This window comes from Saccopteryx leptura, chromosome 1, assembly GCF_036850995.1.
Source record: "Saccopteryx leptura isolate mSacLep1 chromosome 1, mSacLep1_pri_phased_curated, whole genome shotgun sequence".
Classification (NCBI taxonomy): Eukaryota; Metazoa; Chordata; class Mammalia; order Chiroptera; family Emballonuridae; genus Saccopteryx; species Saccopteryx leptura.
The window spans coordinates 252254785-252272879 of NC_089503.1; the positions used below are offsets into that span (position 1 = coordinate 252254785).

At 45.9% G+C, this 18095-nt stretch overlaps 1 protein-coding gene across 2 annotated transcripts in view; it reads left to right on the top strand.

The window, feature by feature from the left end:
• DNMT1 (DNA methyltransferase 1) overlaps positions 1-4637 on the top strand; it is a 54431-nt gene extending 49794 nt beyond the window's left edge. Inside the window, exons 34-40 of one of the 2 annotated variants that reach the window (XM_066346747.1) lie at positions 761-927; positions 1284-1461; positions 1952-2147; positions 2418-2584; positions 2808-2924; positions 3723-3813; positions 4257-4637. In XM_066346747.1, the coding sequence (XP_066202844.1) occupies positions 761-927; positions 1284-1461; positions 1952-2147; positions 2418-2584; positions 2808-2924; positions 3723-3813; positions 4257-4291 (951 nt within the window). In that variant the 3' untranslated portion in view covers positions 4292-4637. The remainder of the gene's footprint in view (positions 1-760; positions 928-1283; positions 1462-1951; positions 2148-2417; positions 2585-2807; positions 2925-3722; positions 3814-4256) is intronic. The other variant, XM_066346748.1, reaches the window with a different exon arrangement.
• The last annotated feature ends 13458 nt before the right edge of the window (positions 4638-18095 follow it).

Genomic DNA, 18095 nt, shown 5'->3' on the forward strand with positions numbered 1-18095 from the left:
TTTTTAAAAAGATTTTACTGAGCCTGACCTGTGGTGGCGCAGTGGATGGAGCATCGACCTGGAACGCTGAGGTTGCCGGTTCAAAGCCTTGGGCTTGCCCGGTCAAGGCACATATGGGAGTCAAAGCTGCTTCCTGCTCCTCCCCCCTTCTCTCTCTCTCTCTCTCTCTCTCTCTCAAATGAATAAATAAATAAAAATAATTTAAAAAAAAAAAAAAAAAGATTTTACTGATTTTAGAGAGGAGAGAGAGAAGTGGGGGCGGGGCGGAAGAGCAGGAAACATCAAACTCAGCAGCTGCTTCTACAGACAGGTGGGGAGAGTGAGAAGGATCAACTTATAGTTGCTTCACTTTAGTTGTTCATTGATTGCTTGTCATATGTGCCTTGATTGGGCGAGCCTAGGGGTTTGAACCGACGACCTCAGCGTTCCAGGTCAGTGCTTTATCTACTGTGCCACCACAGGCCAGGCAGCAGCTGCTTCTTATAATGTGCCTTGACTGGGCAAGCTTGTTTTGAACTGGCGACCTCAGCATTCCATGTTGACACATTACCCACTGTGCCACCACAGGTCAAGCAGAATCTTAGGTTTTTTCATCTGATCTATCTTCTTGTCAGGAGTAAAACTGCTGGGCTAATTAGGGGTTTTCTGGGTGAGATATGCACCAGCTACTCTAAAACATAGGGTGTCGCTAACCCCAGACCTTGGTTCAGCCAGTCGTTGGTATCAGTTGATCATGTGTGTATGGCTGTCCTGTGTACAGGCTGGTCAGTATGGCGTGGCCCAGACAAGGAGACGAGCCATTGTCCTGGCTGCGGCGCCTGGGGAGAAGCTCCCCCTATTCCCAGAGCCCCTGCACGTGTTCGCGCCCCGGGCCTGTCAGCTGAGTGTTGTGGTGGACGACAAGAAGTTTGTCAGCAACATAACCAGGTAGGAGCCCTCAGTCACCCTGCTGTGTCATGGTGTTTGTGAGCATTACCTGGGGAAGTTGGCCTTGGCACTTGTGACCTCCATTCTCAAGTTCTGACCCCCAAGTAAGCACTACTAGGGAGCAGTAGCCAGATGCCTGGCTGCAGTTGTGAGCTAAGCTCAATTATAGCCTGTCTCCTTCCCAGATGGAGTATAAGGAGGATGCTGCCCATGTGACCTCAGGCAGCCTTTTGACCTCAGAGCTGGGCTGTCCTCTCTAGAGAGGGCAGTGCAAGCAGTCGGGGATGGTAGCTGTAAATTGAGGAACAGCAGCAGTGTGCCCAGAAATGTCGACTGTCTGCCATGCTCTGTTGCAGGCTGAGCTCAGGTCCATTCCGAACCATCACCGTGCGCGACACGATGTCTGACCTTCCGGAGATCCGGAATGGAGCTTCAGCACTGGAAATCTCATACAACGGGGAGCCGCAGTCCTGGTTCCAGAGGCAGCTTCGGGGCTCACAGTACCAGCCCATCCTCAGGGACCACATCTGTAAGGTAACATTGTCCAACAGAGGGGCCCTCCTTCCAGCTGTCTCACAGAAACGGCAGCCCTGGGGAGCCCAGTCAAGGCTGGGGTGGGAGCATGATCTGATCCCAGAATGGTCTGTCCCAGAATGGTCACTGCCTGCCACTGACAGACCTCTCTTGTTGCTGCTGTCCTCTGCATGTTGTTTGAAATATGCCAAACCTGGCCTTTTGTGCCGCAGCTGCTGACCCCTCATACTGCAAGGCTCAGCTGAGACATCCTCCCCATGCTCTGCCCTAAGCTATCCCTTCACCCGTTCCCCTATATTATTGTGCATCCCTGCTCTGTCTTTGACACATGTGTAATCCCCAAATTATCCATTATGCTAACTCTGTCCACCCAAATGAATATAAGCCCCTTGGGGGTTCCGAGTGCCTAGAGTAGTGGTATCCAGCCGACTGCAGATGCTCAGCAGCTCCCTGAGCTGGATGACAGCTGGGCCTTGCCCCCCTATTTCAGGACATGAGTGCATTGGTGGCTGCCCGCATGCGGCACATACCTTTGGCACCGGGCTCAGACTGGCGCGACCTGCCCAACATCGAGGTGCGGCTCTCTGATGGCACCATGGCCAGGAAGCTGCGATACACCTACCATGACAAGAAAAATGGCTGCAGCAGCACTGGGGCCCTCCGAGGGGTCTGCTCCTGTGTGGAAGGTGGGACCCCTTTTTGTGTCCTGGGTGAGGCTTCCCTTGAGTTTATCGTGAAGCCGTAGCCTTCATAGCAATCAGCTAGCTCGGGCAAAGAAGCACTGTCCTGGGCCTTCCCAGCAGGAGGTACTGCGTACTACTGCTTACTAACCCAGTGCCCAGGGAACGGGGGCTGGTGGCTGCTCTGTCCCTGGATAGGCTCCAAATGCTATAGGTACCTTCCTGGGCCTTTCTCCTGCTCTGTAACCTCAGCCTCATTGCAGCTCTCTCTTCCAGCGGGCAAAGCCTGTGACTCTACAGCCAGACAGTTCAACACCCTCATCCCCTGGTGCTTGCCCCACACTGGAAACAGGCACAACCACTGGGCTGGTCTCTATGGACGGCTCGAGTGGGATGGCTTCTTCAGCACAACTGTCACCAACCCTGAGCCCATGGGCAAGCAGGTATGAAAGAGGACCCAGGTGAGGTCTGGGAAGGGGACAAAGGCAAGGCGGAGCAGGTGTGGGATGGCCTGTCAGGAGCTGGCACTGCTCACCTCCTGCCTCGGTGCCGAGTGGAGACAGGCTCACTGGCTGAGGCCTAAGGCTGGACTTCATAGTGCAGTTTTCTACCCTGCCCACAATGGCAGGTCTTGTTTCCCTGCCCTAACATGCCTCTCGCCCCCAGGGTCGTGTTCTTCACCCTGAACAGCACCGTGTCGTGAGCGTGCGGGAGTGTGCTCGTTCCCAGGGTTTCCCGGACACCTATAGGCTGTTTGGTAATATCCTGGATAAGCACCGGCAGGTCAGTTGAGTGAACTAGCTTTCTTCCCTTCTGGCTTTGAGGAGGGACTGACAGGAGGGAGGCCCCTGTTGCCCCTGAAGAAGGTAAATAGTGGTTCAGTGGGGAGCACAGTTCACATGGGGATGCTGATTGGCCTCTGCACTCCTAGCAAGGGGGACAACCAGGAAAGAGGGTCCTTGTCCCTGGGACCGGAGTGCTCATGGGTCAGACTGACTAAGCATGTTGGTTGCTGGTTATGGCTCTGAGGCAGATTCACCCCAAAGGAAAGTTCCAATGCAATAAACTTCAGAGAGGGAGCAGACTAAAGGCATGGCAATGAAAATTCACTATTGCTAAAGGTTGAAAAGAACCAACAATTCCTCACTGATTCTTAGGGCATTAAGTTGGCTTCTTAAACAAATGTATTTCCATACAAGTAATGCACAAACATGGCTTAAAAAGCCAGCAGTGCTGGGGGTTTCTAGCGGAAAACCTGTTTCACCCCTTACCACCAGTCCTATTCTCTGAAAGCCGCTGCTCATCTAGAAGTGAAGCATGGTGGCTTCTATATCTGGATCTTGGAATTTTTCTAAAGCCCTTTAAAGGACCCCTTCCTTGGTGGATGGTTCTTGACACTTTGGTGTTTGTGGTGGAAGGGTAAGTTGATTGGCAGGTCTGAGGGTCATCATGTTTGAAAAGCTTTGGGGACCAATGTGAGCATGAGACCAGGGGCCCAGTGTCCTCATCACTGTACCGTGCAGAGGCTGCTGTTGACCCCAGCAGTGCCGAACTAGGCATCGCCCTCCTTCCCTTCTGTAGGTGGGTAATGCCGTGCCACCACCCCTGGCCAAAGCCATTGGCTTGGAGATCAAGTGCTGTATGTTGGCCAAAGTTCAAGAGAGTGCCTCAGGTATGGTGGTGGGGGATGGACTGGGGGAAACCAGGTATAACTCTAGGCTCTGGGACTTGGGCAAGTCACACACCCTCCCCTAGTGACCTCACTTCTGTCTGGGCTGCTGGGAGATGGGAGGAGTCACACATATCAAGTGCTCGGAACGGGCACCTGGCACATAGTGAGCGGTTGGGTGTCAGGGCACTTTCCTCTGTCCTGCCGGGTGAGCTTCCCTCAGCCTCTAATCTAGGCAGTCTGGAAACTTCTAGGGAACACCTTTGAGCAGCACTCAGTCTCCCTGAATGTTCATTCAGAGCTGCTACAGGTTCTTGTACAGTCGGCCAGTAACACTGACGCCTGAGCCCGAAGGTAGTTCCCGACTTCATGTGTTTGTTATACTTGCCTGTTGTAGTGTGGTGTATATCTTCCCTGCAGTGACTGCCCCTTTTCTTTCTCTTCAGTTAAAATCAAGGAGGAGAAAACTACCAAGGATTAGTTTCACCTCCCGTCGCCTTGGTTTCTGGCACCAGGGAGCCCCAATGTGCACTGATGTTGTATTTTTAACATGTTGAAATCTGTCAGTTCAAATGTGTTGTACACGGTGTTTGTGGCCTTGGCTGACATGATACTGTTCTGTAAGGTTTGCTTATCAACAAATGACTTAGTGATCAAATTGTGCAGTACTTTGTGCATTCTGAATTTTAAAAGTTTTTTATTATGCATTATATCAAATCTACCACTGTATGAGTGGAAATTAAGACTTTATGTAGTTTTTATATGTTGTAATATTTCTTCAAATAAATCTCTCCTATAAACCGACTCGGGTGCTGCCTCATGATTTATAAAGGGCTTCAAGCTATGTCTCAGTTGAGGCTGGATGAGAATGAGCTCATTTGTGCTGAAGGTGATCCCACAGGGGCATTTGTCTAAAGTTAGATCACTTCATGTGTCCCATGTGTATGTTGGGGGTGGGGGTTAAGTTGTGTGGCTTAATTCTGGCCAATGAGATGCAAGAGGAACTTGCCAGAGTGGCTTCCAGGTTGGCATGACACATGGCCTTATAGGCCTTATTTGGAATGGGCTGTGATGCCTGGAAGTGCAGCAGCCACCTTATGACCATGGACAGAACCCCCTTACAGTGGATGGTGAAGCAAAAAGAGAGGAGTTAGTTGGAGCCTTACACGGCCACCCCCAGACAAACCCCTTATTTGCTTAACCTGCTAGGTGGGCTTTCTGCACCCTCAGCCTGACTTGATCCTACTGAATTAAGACGAACAAAACTTTTCTTTGGTGTATCTTTGGAAAAGGACTTGCTCTAAAAAGCCAGCAAAGCAGAAGCAAACCAAGAAGCATCAGTCACCAGCCCCCACGAGCCAGAGGGCCACCATTAGGATGTTTAGTGACACCTGCTCCACCACCTGTACATGTACTTTCACAAATGGTATCCTTGTGGGACACTTACTAGAACTTACCACCCCATGAGTCCCAGATGTTTTAGTCATAAGACTGAAGGAATAAATATAATTCAAATGCAAAATTTACCAAGTTCCTTATAGTAAGTAGTTAGGTGTTTGCCTCTTTTTGCTGCAGAGTACTGTGCCAAACATCCTGTGTATTTTCTTCCATCATCTTCAGGGAAATACCAAGAGGTTCTGAGATTATTGAGTATAAAAGGTTTTATATTTCTATTTCAGAACATGTGGCTGACCTACCCTCCGGAGAAGCTTTAGTGCTGCCACCTTTAACAACGTCAAATTTTCTTTAACCTGCCCTGGCTTTACTCCTTTCGTCCTTGTCAAGGGAGTAGTGGAAAGTCTTGTTAGCATTTTTTGTTTGTTTTTTTACAGAGACAGAGAGTCAGAGAGAGGGATAGACAAGGACAGACAGACAGGAATGGAGAGATGAGAAGCATCAATCAGTTTTTTGTTGCGCATTGCGACACCTTAGTTATTCATTAATTGCTCTCTCATATGTGCCTTGACCGCGGACCTTCAGCAGACCGAGTAACCCCTTGCTCGAGCCAGCGACCTTGGGTCCAAGCTGGTGAGCTTTTGCTCAAACCAGATTGTTAGCATTTTTTATGAGTGACTCAACACTTCCATGTGTCTGGTGGCCACTGAGGAGTTACTCCAGGGGTCCCCAAACTACGGCCCTCGGGCCGCATACGGCCCCCTGAGGTCATTTATCGGGCCCCCATCGCACTTCCGGAAGGGGCACCTCTTTCATTGGTGGTCAGTGAGAGGAGCATAGTTCCCATTGAAATACTGGTCAGTTTGTTGATTTAAATTTACTTGTTCTTTATTTTAAATATTGTATTTGTTCCCGTTTTGTTTTTTTACTTTAAAATAAAATATGTGCAGTGTGCATAGGGATTTGTTCATAGTTTTTTATAGTCCGGCCCTCCAGTGGTCTGAGGGACAGTGAACTGGCCCCCTGTGTAAAAAGTTTGGGGACCCCTGAGTTACTCCTTTCTCTATGGTGACATGACTTTTTCTTTGCAAGGAGCTATCCTGGCAGTTTTACCTCTGTTGTTTTACTTTCATCTTGAGTTATATCTTTGCCATATTGAAATTTTATTTTTAGGGGTTAGATTTGTCTGCTTTTGTTTTTCAGAGCATTTATAGAAAAACCTTCCCTGCCCCCAGATTATAAAGCTTATTTTCTTCCATATTTCTGTGAATCACTTTTGTGAGAAGAAAACCGGCATCTTGGCTTAGTTTCTGAACAGGTAACAAATGCACATACTAAACACAATAGCTCAATATGGTATCTGGTAAAGTTCACCCATTAGAGGTACTTTCTTAAAATTTATTTTTATTGGTTGATTTTAGAGAGAGAAAGGGAGAAACATTGATTTATTGTTCCATCTATTTATGCATTTATTGGTTAATTAAAAAATTTTTTTTTACTTACTGATTTCAGAGAGAGAAACAAACATTGATTTGTTTCTGTATGTGCCCTGACCGAGATTCAGACCAGCAACCTTTGCATATTTGTATGACACCATAATCAAACAAGCAATTCAGCCAGGGACCCCCATCGGAGTATAACTTTTGCGTATTTTTTTAAAGAATTTTTAAAAATATTTTATTTATTGATTTTATAGAGAGAGGAGAGAGAAGGGGGCAGGGGCAGTGAGAAATATCAACTCAGAGTTGCTTCATTTGAGTTGTTCATTGCTTGCTTCTCATATGTGCCTTGACCAGGCAAGCCCAGGGTTTTGAACTGGCAACCTCAGTGTTCCAGGTCAATGCTCTATCCAATGTAAAACTACAGATCAGGTGATTTCTGCTTCATGTTTAAGGCTAAAAACTCATAAAATATATTATGAATATGGTGAAAAGTATGCTGTCTTTTCTGTATCCCATGCACCTTGAGACAACTGAATCCTTATCTCCTTCTAAAGTCATTCTGTCTGAGTATAGACTCATTTCTCTCTCTTCCCTGCTATATAAATGATGGCACTGGTTAAAACTGCTTTGTACCTTGAAGGTTCTACCTAGGAACATCTCGCTGGATCCTATATATTTTTTAATTGAGATCTAATCTGAAATGCACAAGTCTTGAGTGTAAAGGTTGAATTTTGATAAATGAATAGAACCGTATAACTGACATTCTTTTTTTTTTTTTTTTTTGTATTTTTCCAAAGCTGGAAATGGGGAGAGACAGTCAGACAGACTCCCGCATGCGCCCGCCCGGGATCCACCTGGCACGCCCACCAGGGGGCGAAGCTCTGCCCACCAGGAGGCCATGCTCTGCCCCTCCGGGGTATCGCTCTGTCGTGACCAGAGCCACCTAGCGCCTGGGGCAGAGGCCAAGGAGCCAACCCCAGCGCTCGGGCCATCTTTGCTCCAATGGAGCCTCGCTGCGGGAGGGGAAGAGAGAGACAGAGAGGAAGGAGAGGGGGAGGGGTGGAGAAGCAGATGGGCGCTTCTCCTTTGTGCCCTGGCCGGGAATCGAACCTGGGACCCCTGCACGCCAGGCCGACGCTCTACCATTGAGCCAACCGGCCAGGGCCTATAACTGACATTCTTATCAAGCCTATAGAATGTTTACATCACCCCAATTAATCATCTACCAACAGGCAGCCTCTGGCCCAGCTCTGTCTCCATGTGGGCTTTTGTGTTTGGCTTCTTTTGCTCAGCATGTTTTTGGGATTCATCCATGTGGCTTCACAGAGTTGAGGGGGGAAATAGACATCTTGATGACAACCCTTTTTAAGAACAGGGTTGGTCCTTCTGGTTATTCAGATATTCCTTTATATTCCTCACAGCATTTTAAAGTTTTCATATAGCTATTGTAAACATATTAACTTGATTCATAGGTATTTAGTCCTTTTATTACTAAATTAAAGGATGTTATTTTCCAAACAGTGGTCCTTTGCCCACAGGAAGATTATTGACTTGTATTGATTATGTATTTTTTTAACCTAGCAACTTACTGATTTCCCTTATTTTTTTTTTGTTGTTGTTTGTTTGTTTAGTGAGAGAGAGAGAAGAGAGACAGGCAGGGACAGACAGGAAGGGAGAGATGAGAAGCATCAACTCATAGTTGCAGCAGCTTAGTTGTTAATTGATTGCTTTCTCATATGTGCCTTGATTGGGGGGGCTCCAGCCGAGCTAGTGACCCCTTGCTCAAGCCAGCAACCTTGGGCATCAAGCCAGTGACCACGGGGTCCTATCTATGATTCCACGCTCAAGCTGGCAAACTTGGAGTTTTGAACCTGGGTCCTCAGCATACCAAGCCAGTGCTCTTTTCACTGTGCCACTGCCTGGTCAGGTTATTTTGTGGGGTTTTTTTGTTTGTTTGTTTTTTGTATTTTTCTGAAGCTGGAAATGGGGACAGATAGCCAGACAGACTCCCGCATGCGCCCGACCAGGATCCACCCGGCACGCCCACCAGGGGCGATGCTCTGCCCCTCCTGGGTGTCGCTCTGTCGCGACCAGAGCCACTCCAGCGCCTGGGGCAGAAGCCAAGGAGCCATCCCCAGCGCCCGGGCCATCCCTGCCCCAATGGAGCCTCGGCTGCGGGAGGGGAAGAGAGAGACAGAGAGGAAGGAGGGGGGGGGTGGAGAAGCAAATGGGCGCCTCCCCCGCGTGCCCTGGCCGGGAATCGAACCCGGGTCCCCCGCACGCCAGGCCGACACTCTACCACTGAGCCAACCGGCCAGGGCCTATTTTGTGGTACTTTTATAGTTGAGGTCTTCATTTCAAATATATAATACACTACCAAGAACAATTTGAGGATTCATTAGGAACATTAGTGTAAGGAGTGGAAACCATGTCTGTTTTCTGCTGTGGCTCAGCCATTGAGTCTCAGTGGGTGGTGGGTTATGTTCCAGGGGTGGCCCAAGTGACTGACTGCCTGTGAGGTATACCTGCCTTCATGTACCCTAAGAGCACTGGCCTGGGCAAGGCTTGTGGACAAAAGGGGAGCCACTGCTATGCTTGAGTGGGGCAAAGGGAGAGGTCATAGCTTCCAGTAGCTTCTGCTCCCTGGCCTGTTGGCAGGGAAGTTCTTCCTTTTCCTGGGAAGAAAAACCTGGTGGAATTGGAACATTGACAAGAGTAGTAATTGTAGTAGATGTACATTTAATCATCAAAATTCACTGATGATCAAAATCTTATTGCCATTTGAAGTGACTATTTTTTTAATGTGGACTTTTTTTTAAGAGACACATCATTTTTTGTTTGTTTGTTTTTATTAGAGAGGAAAGAGAACAGGGAGGAGCAGGAAGCATCAACTCCCATATGTGCCTTGACCAGGAGGTGACTATTATTAGATGCCACACTTTTAAATAATTAAATGGAGAGGGTGGTGGTGAAGGCTTTATTCTCTTTTTCCAACAGGAACTGTATTTGATGATAACCAGATGGTGCCTGCTGATGAGGAGAAAGCTCTATTCCCAACAGAATGGCAGTTAATAAATGTAGACGAAAGTATAGATATATACATACTCATTCTGCAACTCCTAATGACCTAATTATTCAGCCAAGAATCATGGCTGGACTTTTTTTTTTTTAAGCCTTATAAACTATTTTTTTTTTAAGTGAGAGGAGGGGAGATAGAGAGACAGACTCCCACATGCGCCCTGACTGGGATCCACCCGGTAACCCCCATCTGGGGCTGATGCTCAAATCAACCAAGCTATCCTCAGTGCCTGAGGCTGATGTTTGAATCAATCATACCAACAGCAGAAGAGAGAGAGAGAGGGAGGGAAAGAGAAGCAGATGGTTTCTTCTCATGTGTGCCCTGACTGGGGATTGAACCCAGGACATCCGAATGCTGGGCCAACACTTTATCCACTAAGCCAACGGTCAAAGCCATAAACCATTTTTAAGTGCACAATTTAGTGCATCCATATTATTATACAACCATTACTACTATTTCCAGAACATTTTTATTTATCCAAACAAATTCAAGACATTAAATACTAATTCCTCATTCCCACCCCCCAGCTCTTGGTAACCTCTATTTCAATTATCTTGAGTATATACCATGGTGTGGAATTGTGGATCATATGGTAATTCCTATGCTTAACTTTTTAAGGAACTGCCAAATTTTCCACAATGGCTATACCATTTTACATTCCTGCCGGCAATGTATGATGGTTCCAACTTCTCTACAGCCACACACGCTTATTATTATTATTATTTTTGAGAGGGAGAAATATAAGCATTAATTCATAGTTGTGTCACTTTAGTTGTTCATTGATTGCTTCTCATACGTGCTTTGATCAGGAAGCTCAAGTTGAGCTAGTGACCCCTTGCTCAAGCCAGTGACCTCAGGATCATGTCAATCATCCCATGTTCAAGCTGGTTGAACCTGTGCTCAAGTCAGCAACCTTGTGGTTTCAAACCTGGGACCTCTGTCCCAGGTGGACACTATCTGCTGTGCCACCACTGATTAGGCAGGCTCGTTATTTTATTTATTTTTTTTTTATTTTTATTTTTTTTACAGAGAGAGAGTCAGAGAGAGGGATAGACAGGGACAGACAAGACAGGAATGGAGAGAGATGAGAAGCATCAATCATTAGTTTTTCGTTGCGCATTGTGACACCTTAGTTCTTCATTGACTGCTTTCTCATATGTGCCTTGACCGCGGGCCTTCAGCAGACCGAGTAACCCCTTGCTCGAGCCAGTGACCTTGGGTCCAAGCTGGTGAGCTTTTGCTCAAACCAGATGAGCCCGTGCTCAAGCTGGTGAGCTCGGGGTCTCCAAACTGGGTCCTCGGCATCTCAGTCCAACGCTCTATCCACTGCGCCACCACCTGGTCAGGCTCGTTATTTTGTTTTTTAAAAATAATAATCATCCTAATGGGTGTGAATTACTATCTGATTGTGGTTTTGATTTGTGTATGTATATGTGTCCTTAATTTTTAAAATTTTGAAAATTGTAAAGTTATATATAACAAAATCTACCACCTTAACCATTTGTAAGTGTACAGTTCAATGGCATTAAGTACATTCACATTGTTTCACAACTGTACACTATCCATTTCCAGAACTCTTTTCATCTTGCAAAACTGATACTGTCCCTAGTAAACATTAACCCCTCATTCCTCTCCCTTGTTCCTGGCAGCCAACATGCTACTTTCTGTCTCTGTGAATCTAACTCCTCAAGGGACCTCATATAATTGGAGTCATATAATATTTGTCCTTTTGTGATTGGCTTATTTCATGAGCATAATATCCTCTAGGTTCATCCATGCTACAGCATATGTCAGAATTTCCTTCCTTTTTTTTTTTAATTTTAAATTTTTATTATTTTTTTATTTTTTCATTTTTCCAAAGCTGGAAACGGGGAGGTACGACAGACAGACTCCCGCATGCGCCTGACCGGGATCCACCTGGCATGCCCACCAGGGAGCGATGCTCTGCCCATCTGGGGCGTCGCTCTGTTGCATCCAGAGCCATCCTCAGCACCCGGTCCATCTTTGCTCCAATGGAGCCTTGGCTGCGGGAGGGGAAGAGAGAGACAGAGAGGAAGGAGAGGGGTAGGGGTGGAGAAGCAGATGTGTGCTTCTCCTTTGAGCCCTGGCTGGGGAATCAAACCCGGGACTCCTGCACGTCAGGCTGACGCTGTACCACTGAGCCAACCGGCCAGGGCTCCTTCCTTTTAAAGAGTAATATTCCATTAGATGGTTGGAGTGTATTTTGTTTATCCATTTATCCATCAGTAGACACTGGGATTGCTTCACCTTTTGGCTATTGTGAACCATGCTGCTAAGAACATGGATACAAATACCTGTTTGTGTTCCTGTTTTTGTTCCTTTGGTACTATATAGCTAGTGGGATTGCTAGATCATAAGGAATTTATGTGTTTCATTTTTTGAGGAACTGCCATGCCAGTTTGCATAGCAGCAGGTTGTTTATATTTTGTTTTATTTTATTGGTTTAGAAAGAGAATAAGGGAGAGAGAGAGACAGGAACATCAATCTGTTCCTATATGTCCCCTGGCTAAGGATTGAACCAGCAACCTCTGTGCTTCAGGATGACTCTCCAACCAACTGAGCTATTCAGCCAGGGCTAGTAGCAAAGTGAAATAACTTTTTTTTTTTAATTCAGTGAGAGAAGGGGAGGCAGACACAGACTCCCACATGTGCTCTGACCAGGATCCACCTGGCAAGCCCACTAGGGGGCGATGCTCTGCCCATCTGGGGCTTTTGCTTTGTTGCAACTGGAGCCATTTTTTAGTGCCTGAGGTGGAGGCCATGGAGCTATCCTCAGCGCCTGGAGCCAACTCGCTCTCATCAAGCCATGCTGCAGGAGGGGAAGAGAGAGAAACAGATGAGAGGGGGAAGGGTGGAGAAGCAGATGGGCGCTTCTCCTGTGTGTCCTGACTGGGAATCAAACCCAGGACATCCACACACCTGGCCAACACTCTACCACTGAGCCAACCAGCCAGGGCCTGAAATAACTTTGTGTGTGTGTGTGTGTGTGTGTGTGTGTGTGTGTGTGTGTGTGTGACAGAAACAAAGAATCAGAGAGAGGGACAGACAGACAGGAAGGGAGAGTCAAGAAGCATCAATTCTTTGTTGCAGCACCTTAGTTGTTCATTGATTGCCTTCTCATATGTGCCTTGACTGGGGGGGGGTTACAGCAGACTGAGTGACCCCTTCTTGAGCCAGCAATCTTGGGCTCAAGCTGGTGAGCTTTGCTCAAACCAGATGAACCTGCGCTCAAGCTGGTGACCTCGGGGTCTTGAACCTGTGTCTCGGCATCCCAGTCCGATGCTCTATCCACTGCGCCACTGCCTGGTCAGGCCTGAAATAACTTTTAAGGCACTGCTGAAACCCCTTTGCATGCCTCCAAAATCTTCATCTGCTTCTTCCCCAAACACAGCCATTGTGAGAGTGTAGCTGTTTCCTTCCTGTCCATGGTTTCTGGACATGTCTGCATGTCCATAAACTTTGTATTCTGTGTCTTTAAAAATAATAAATTATTATTTTACTGCACATATCTATCTGCAACCTACTTTTCTCCCTCAAGCGTGTTTGAAGTTTTTAGAGAAAGGCCAGCTACAGAAAAATTACAATGAATCCACAACAACCAGAATTAGTGGTCAGCACTTCCTCCTTTCTGTATCATGAGGAACCCTCTCTAAACACTCATTGTCACAGTAATCATCATACACATGTAATGTGCCTGTGGGCTTTGTCTACACTCCTGCAGCCATCTGCTGCTGCTAATAGAAAATTAGGTAGTGTCAACCGATGGTCATTGGCACCAATTTATTGCCAACAGGAATCCCCAAATTGGAGTACAGTGAAGAAGGAAAATATTCAGTGCAAATCAGCTCAATGGTGATGCAGCACAGCTGTGAGGCAGCCCTGGGGCCAGGTCTCTCTTAGGGTAGATAGACACTCACTGGTCTGCTCTGCTCCCTGCCAGTCTGCTTTGCACTGCACTGATCTGTTCCACTTGTCAGTCTTTCAGCTCAGCCAGGGAAACACATTCTTCCATTTTAGGTTAAAAAGGGAAAATGTTCTCCCAAAGCCAGAGGGGAGCTGGCTTATATAAACAGAAGTACCTGCTCCTGGTCCTTGATTGGTTCATCAAGGTCCAAATCCTCACAGTTTGATTGATCCAAATGTTACTGTCCTCATTGGTTAGAAATTTTCTTCTCTGATTGGTTGGTGAAGATGTTGCTTGGGGGGGGGGGTGATATATAGCTGTACACTTCTGATTGGACAGGAAAAGCCTCAGTCTTATTGGTCAAAATAGGATTCCAGAAACTCCTTTATAAGGTCTGGCTCAGCAGGCAGAACCACAGGGCAGGTAGGCAGTTCAGCACAGAGGTACGTAGTTTTGTGTTGGCTTCTCTTGGAAGTGCATTTTGTATGAGAGGCCCCCTAAGCTCTTTTTTTTTTTTTATGAGCCATGTAGCCACTAGAAACCCGTCTTAGTAGGTGTCTTTCTCAGGGGCCATAGTAGACAGCATCAGACAGTCACTGATCCAGTTCCAGTACTGGGGGTGGGCACATAGCAGGAAGACAGACCAATACCTCCTACCCTGCCTTTAGAACAAAGCAGGCAGACAAACTCTACAACAAATGGATACTTTTTTTTAAATTTATTATTTTTTAAAATTTTATTTATTTTTTATTTTTAGAGAGGAGAGACAGAGAGGGAGAGAGAGGAGAGAGAGACAGAGAGAGAGAAGGGGGGAGGAGCAGGAAGCATCAACTCCCATATGTGCCTTGACCAGGTAAGCCCAGGGTTTCGAACTGGCGACCTCAGCATTTCCAGGTCGATGCTTTATCCACTGCGTCACCACAGGTCAGGCATAAATGGATAATTTTTGAGAGTTGAAGAATGCTAAAAATAATTAAAACAGAATTGGGATAAGTGACTCTGAACCTTGCTTTGTTTCTCTCCAAATTTTATTAACAGGCACAGATCTTATATGTGTAGCTGGATTCTTTTAACATGTGTATTTGCCTGTGCAACCAACCACTAAAATTAAAATGTAGGCCCTGGCCGGTTGGCTCAGTGGTAGAGCGTTGGCCTGGCGTGCGGGAGTCCCGGGTTCGATTCCCGGCCAGGGCACACAGGAGAAGCGCCCATCTGCTTCTCCACCCCTCCCCCTCTCCTTCCTCTCTGTCTCTCTCTTCCCCTCCAGCAGCCAAGGCTCCACTGGAGCAAAGTTAGCCCGGGTGCTAAGGATGGCTCTGTGGCCTCTGCCTCAGGCGCTAGAATGGCTCTGATTGCGGCAGAGCAATGCCCCAGATGGGCAGAGCATCGCCCCCTGGTGGGCATGCCGGGTGGATCCCAGTTGGGCGCATGCGGGAGTCTGTCTGACTGCCTCTCCGTGTCCAACTTCAGAAAAATACACTCACAAAAAAATGTAGAAAATTTCTGTTACCCTGGAAGAATGCCCTGGTGCCCTTCCCAAACTTGTGCCCTCCCCGCTAAGAGATCATCACAGTTCTGATTTCTATTACTGTAGATTAGTTTCGTTAGTTTGAGAATTTCACACAAATAAAATTGTATGGTGTGACATGCATCCACATCATTATGTGTATCAGTTGTTTTTCCTTCTTTATTGCTATGTAGTATTTCATTGTACAGATGAACCTCAGGTTATTTTTGTTTGTTCCCTCATCTGCTGGCAGATTTTGAACTGTGTTATAGGATTGTGTCCTCCCAAAATTCATATGTTGAAGTCCTAACCCCAAGTACCTCAGAATGCAATTATATTAGGAGAGTCTTTAAAAAAGTGATTGAGTTAAAATGAGGTAATTAATTCAGTATGACTGATGTCCTTATAAAAACCATGGCAAGACATGGAGAAAAGAGCTATCAACAAGCCAAGGAAAGAGGTCTCAGAAGGAATCAACTCTGATGACACCTTGATTTTGGACTTCTTGCCCTCCAAAACTGAGAAAATAAATTTCTATTGTTTAAGCCACCCAGTCTAGTACTCTATTATAGCAGCCCTAGCCTGCTAACTCAAGTTGTTCCTGGTTTTTGGCCATTGTAAATGAAGCTATGAGCATTTGTGCATGTATTCTAATGGCTTTTTGTAGACATGTTTGTTTCCTTCCTTTAATTTTTTTATTTATTGATTTTAGAGAGAGAGAGAGGAAGGGAGAGAGTAAGAGAGAAACATGAATTTGTTGTTCCACTTACTTATGCATTTATTGGTTGATTCTGGTATGTGCTTGACCAAGGATCGAACCCACAACCTTGGTGTATGGAATGACACTCTAAGTAACTGAGCTACCCAGCCAGGGATCATGTTTTTCTGTTTCTTATGGAGAACACTGAGAGGTGGAATCCACAGTTTACAGCAAATCCCCTTGAAGCTGTTGCAGAGTTTCCAGAGGAGGGCATACCCCCTCATGTGCATAACAGGGCTGGTTTTGCTCTTGTCCTGACCACTCTCCTGTGGGGATGCTAGATGTGGAAAGAATGTTGGTACCACCAAGAAGAACCTGAAGAGGAATTTGGGGACTTTCCCCCATTTATCCTTATTTAGGCTTCTCCTCATGGCCCTGTGCTTCCTCAGGCTCCCCTTTACTTACCTTTGGGAAATACCTGACTTTTTAATAGAAATGTCACATCTTGATGTGTAAGAAAAATTATTCCATATAGAAAAATATCAAAAAGGAAGATGAACTCATATTGAAACACCCAGAACATTCGTGTTTGGTGGCTAATACCCTCTGAACAGTGCAGTTTCTCTCCAGGGCTGGTGCTTGTATGAGCAACATTTAGCTAATTCCTTATTCATGTTGGTTCCATAGTTTTCAATTTTCCAATCCTTGAAGCCAAACTGCGCTGGACACTTTTTTACCACTTAATGCACTTCCATGTGTATGTCCTTAAGCCAGTCCTAGGAGAGGGGATGCAAGTTAGTAGATGTGCAAAATATAGTAAAATACACTTACATGTTACTGTTAAAAAGTACCGTACCACAGATTCTGAAAGGCACCGTACCTCACTCCATCGGGTTTACATCGAGACACCCAGTCCAGATGAATTTTTAAGAGTTTTATTAAAGGAGGAGATTTATTAAATATGCTGGCCACATATGGCTGACACGAGGCAGCAGACCCAAATCGTGCAGTCCTCAAATATATTTCAGGGGTTGTTTATATACCCTTGATCACACACGGGCGGGGGAGAGCATGACATCATGACACAAGCTCACAACATTTGTTTAGGGGATACACAGAAACATTAAGACTTTCAAGGTAACACAGTAAAAGATGTTTACAAATCTTTTAGGGTTCATTTTCCCTCACTAGCCTAGAAGTATTTTACTCTCAAGATACCAGGAAGGGGAGGAACTACAATCAATGTAGAGTGGTATGTAAATTCTGTCTCTCATTGAAAGAGAAGAAGTTTCTCAGTTAACCTTTATTTTAGATTTAAAACTAAATGGCCCATTGTTCTTGCAAGCCAGAAACTTCTACATTCTTCTCCCTGCCCTTCCCAAAGGAAGGACAGGACGGGAAAGCCTGAATTTTTCTCCTAGAATATCAATATTAATTTTTCAGCTTTTTGGTACCTTACAACAATCCCTACTTGTTTTATTTTCTAAGTCAAATCCTTGACTTAATTTACTGAAGAGCATGAGTCTGTTTTGTAGAAATATTAACTTATAACATATAACAGATATTTAACAGGCAGCATTAATAGCAATACAGTTCACTAAAGAAACAAATATTACTGATTAATTTCCTATAAACTGTTGCGATATACATAAAATTAACTGGCTTTTATAACAATTTATTTTTAGTTAGAACTCTTAATTTTAAAACCTTTAACCTAGCCTGACCAGGTGGTGGCGCAGTGGATAGGGCATCAGACTGGGATGTGGAGGACCCAGGTTCGAGACCCCCGAGGTCACCAGCTTGAGCCCAAGGTCGCTGGCTCAAGCAAGGGGCCATTCGGTCTGCTGTACACCACCTTCCGCCCCCGTCAAGGCACATATGAGAAATCAATCAATAAACAACTAAGGAACCTCAACAAAAAATTGATGTTTCTCATCTCTCTCCCTTCCTCTCTCTCCCTTCCTGTCTGTCTGTCTGTCCCTATCTGTCCCTCTCTCTGGCTCTCTCTGGCTCTGCCACACACACACACACACACAAACCCCTTTAACCTTTAGTGACAATTAAGTTGGCTTTCATTTTACCCTAGTTTCCCTTTTCCCTAAAGTCTGATTAAAAAGGGAGTCCTTAGTGAATTTCTTCATTCTTTAGCCATACGTAGACCAATCAGCTTCCAGTTTGTGGTTGGAGTAGGGCACACTATCCTTTTACCTTGGCAGCAGTGGGAGTGGTCAAGATTA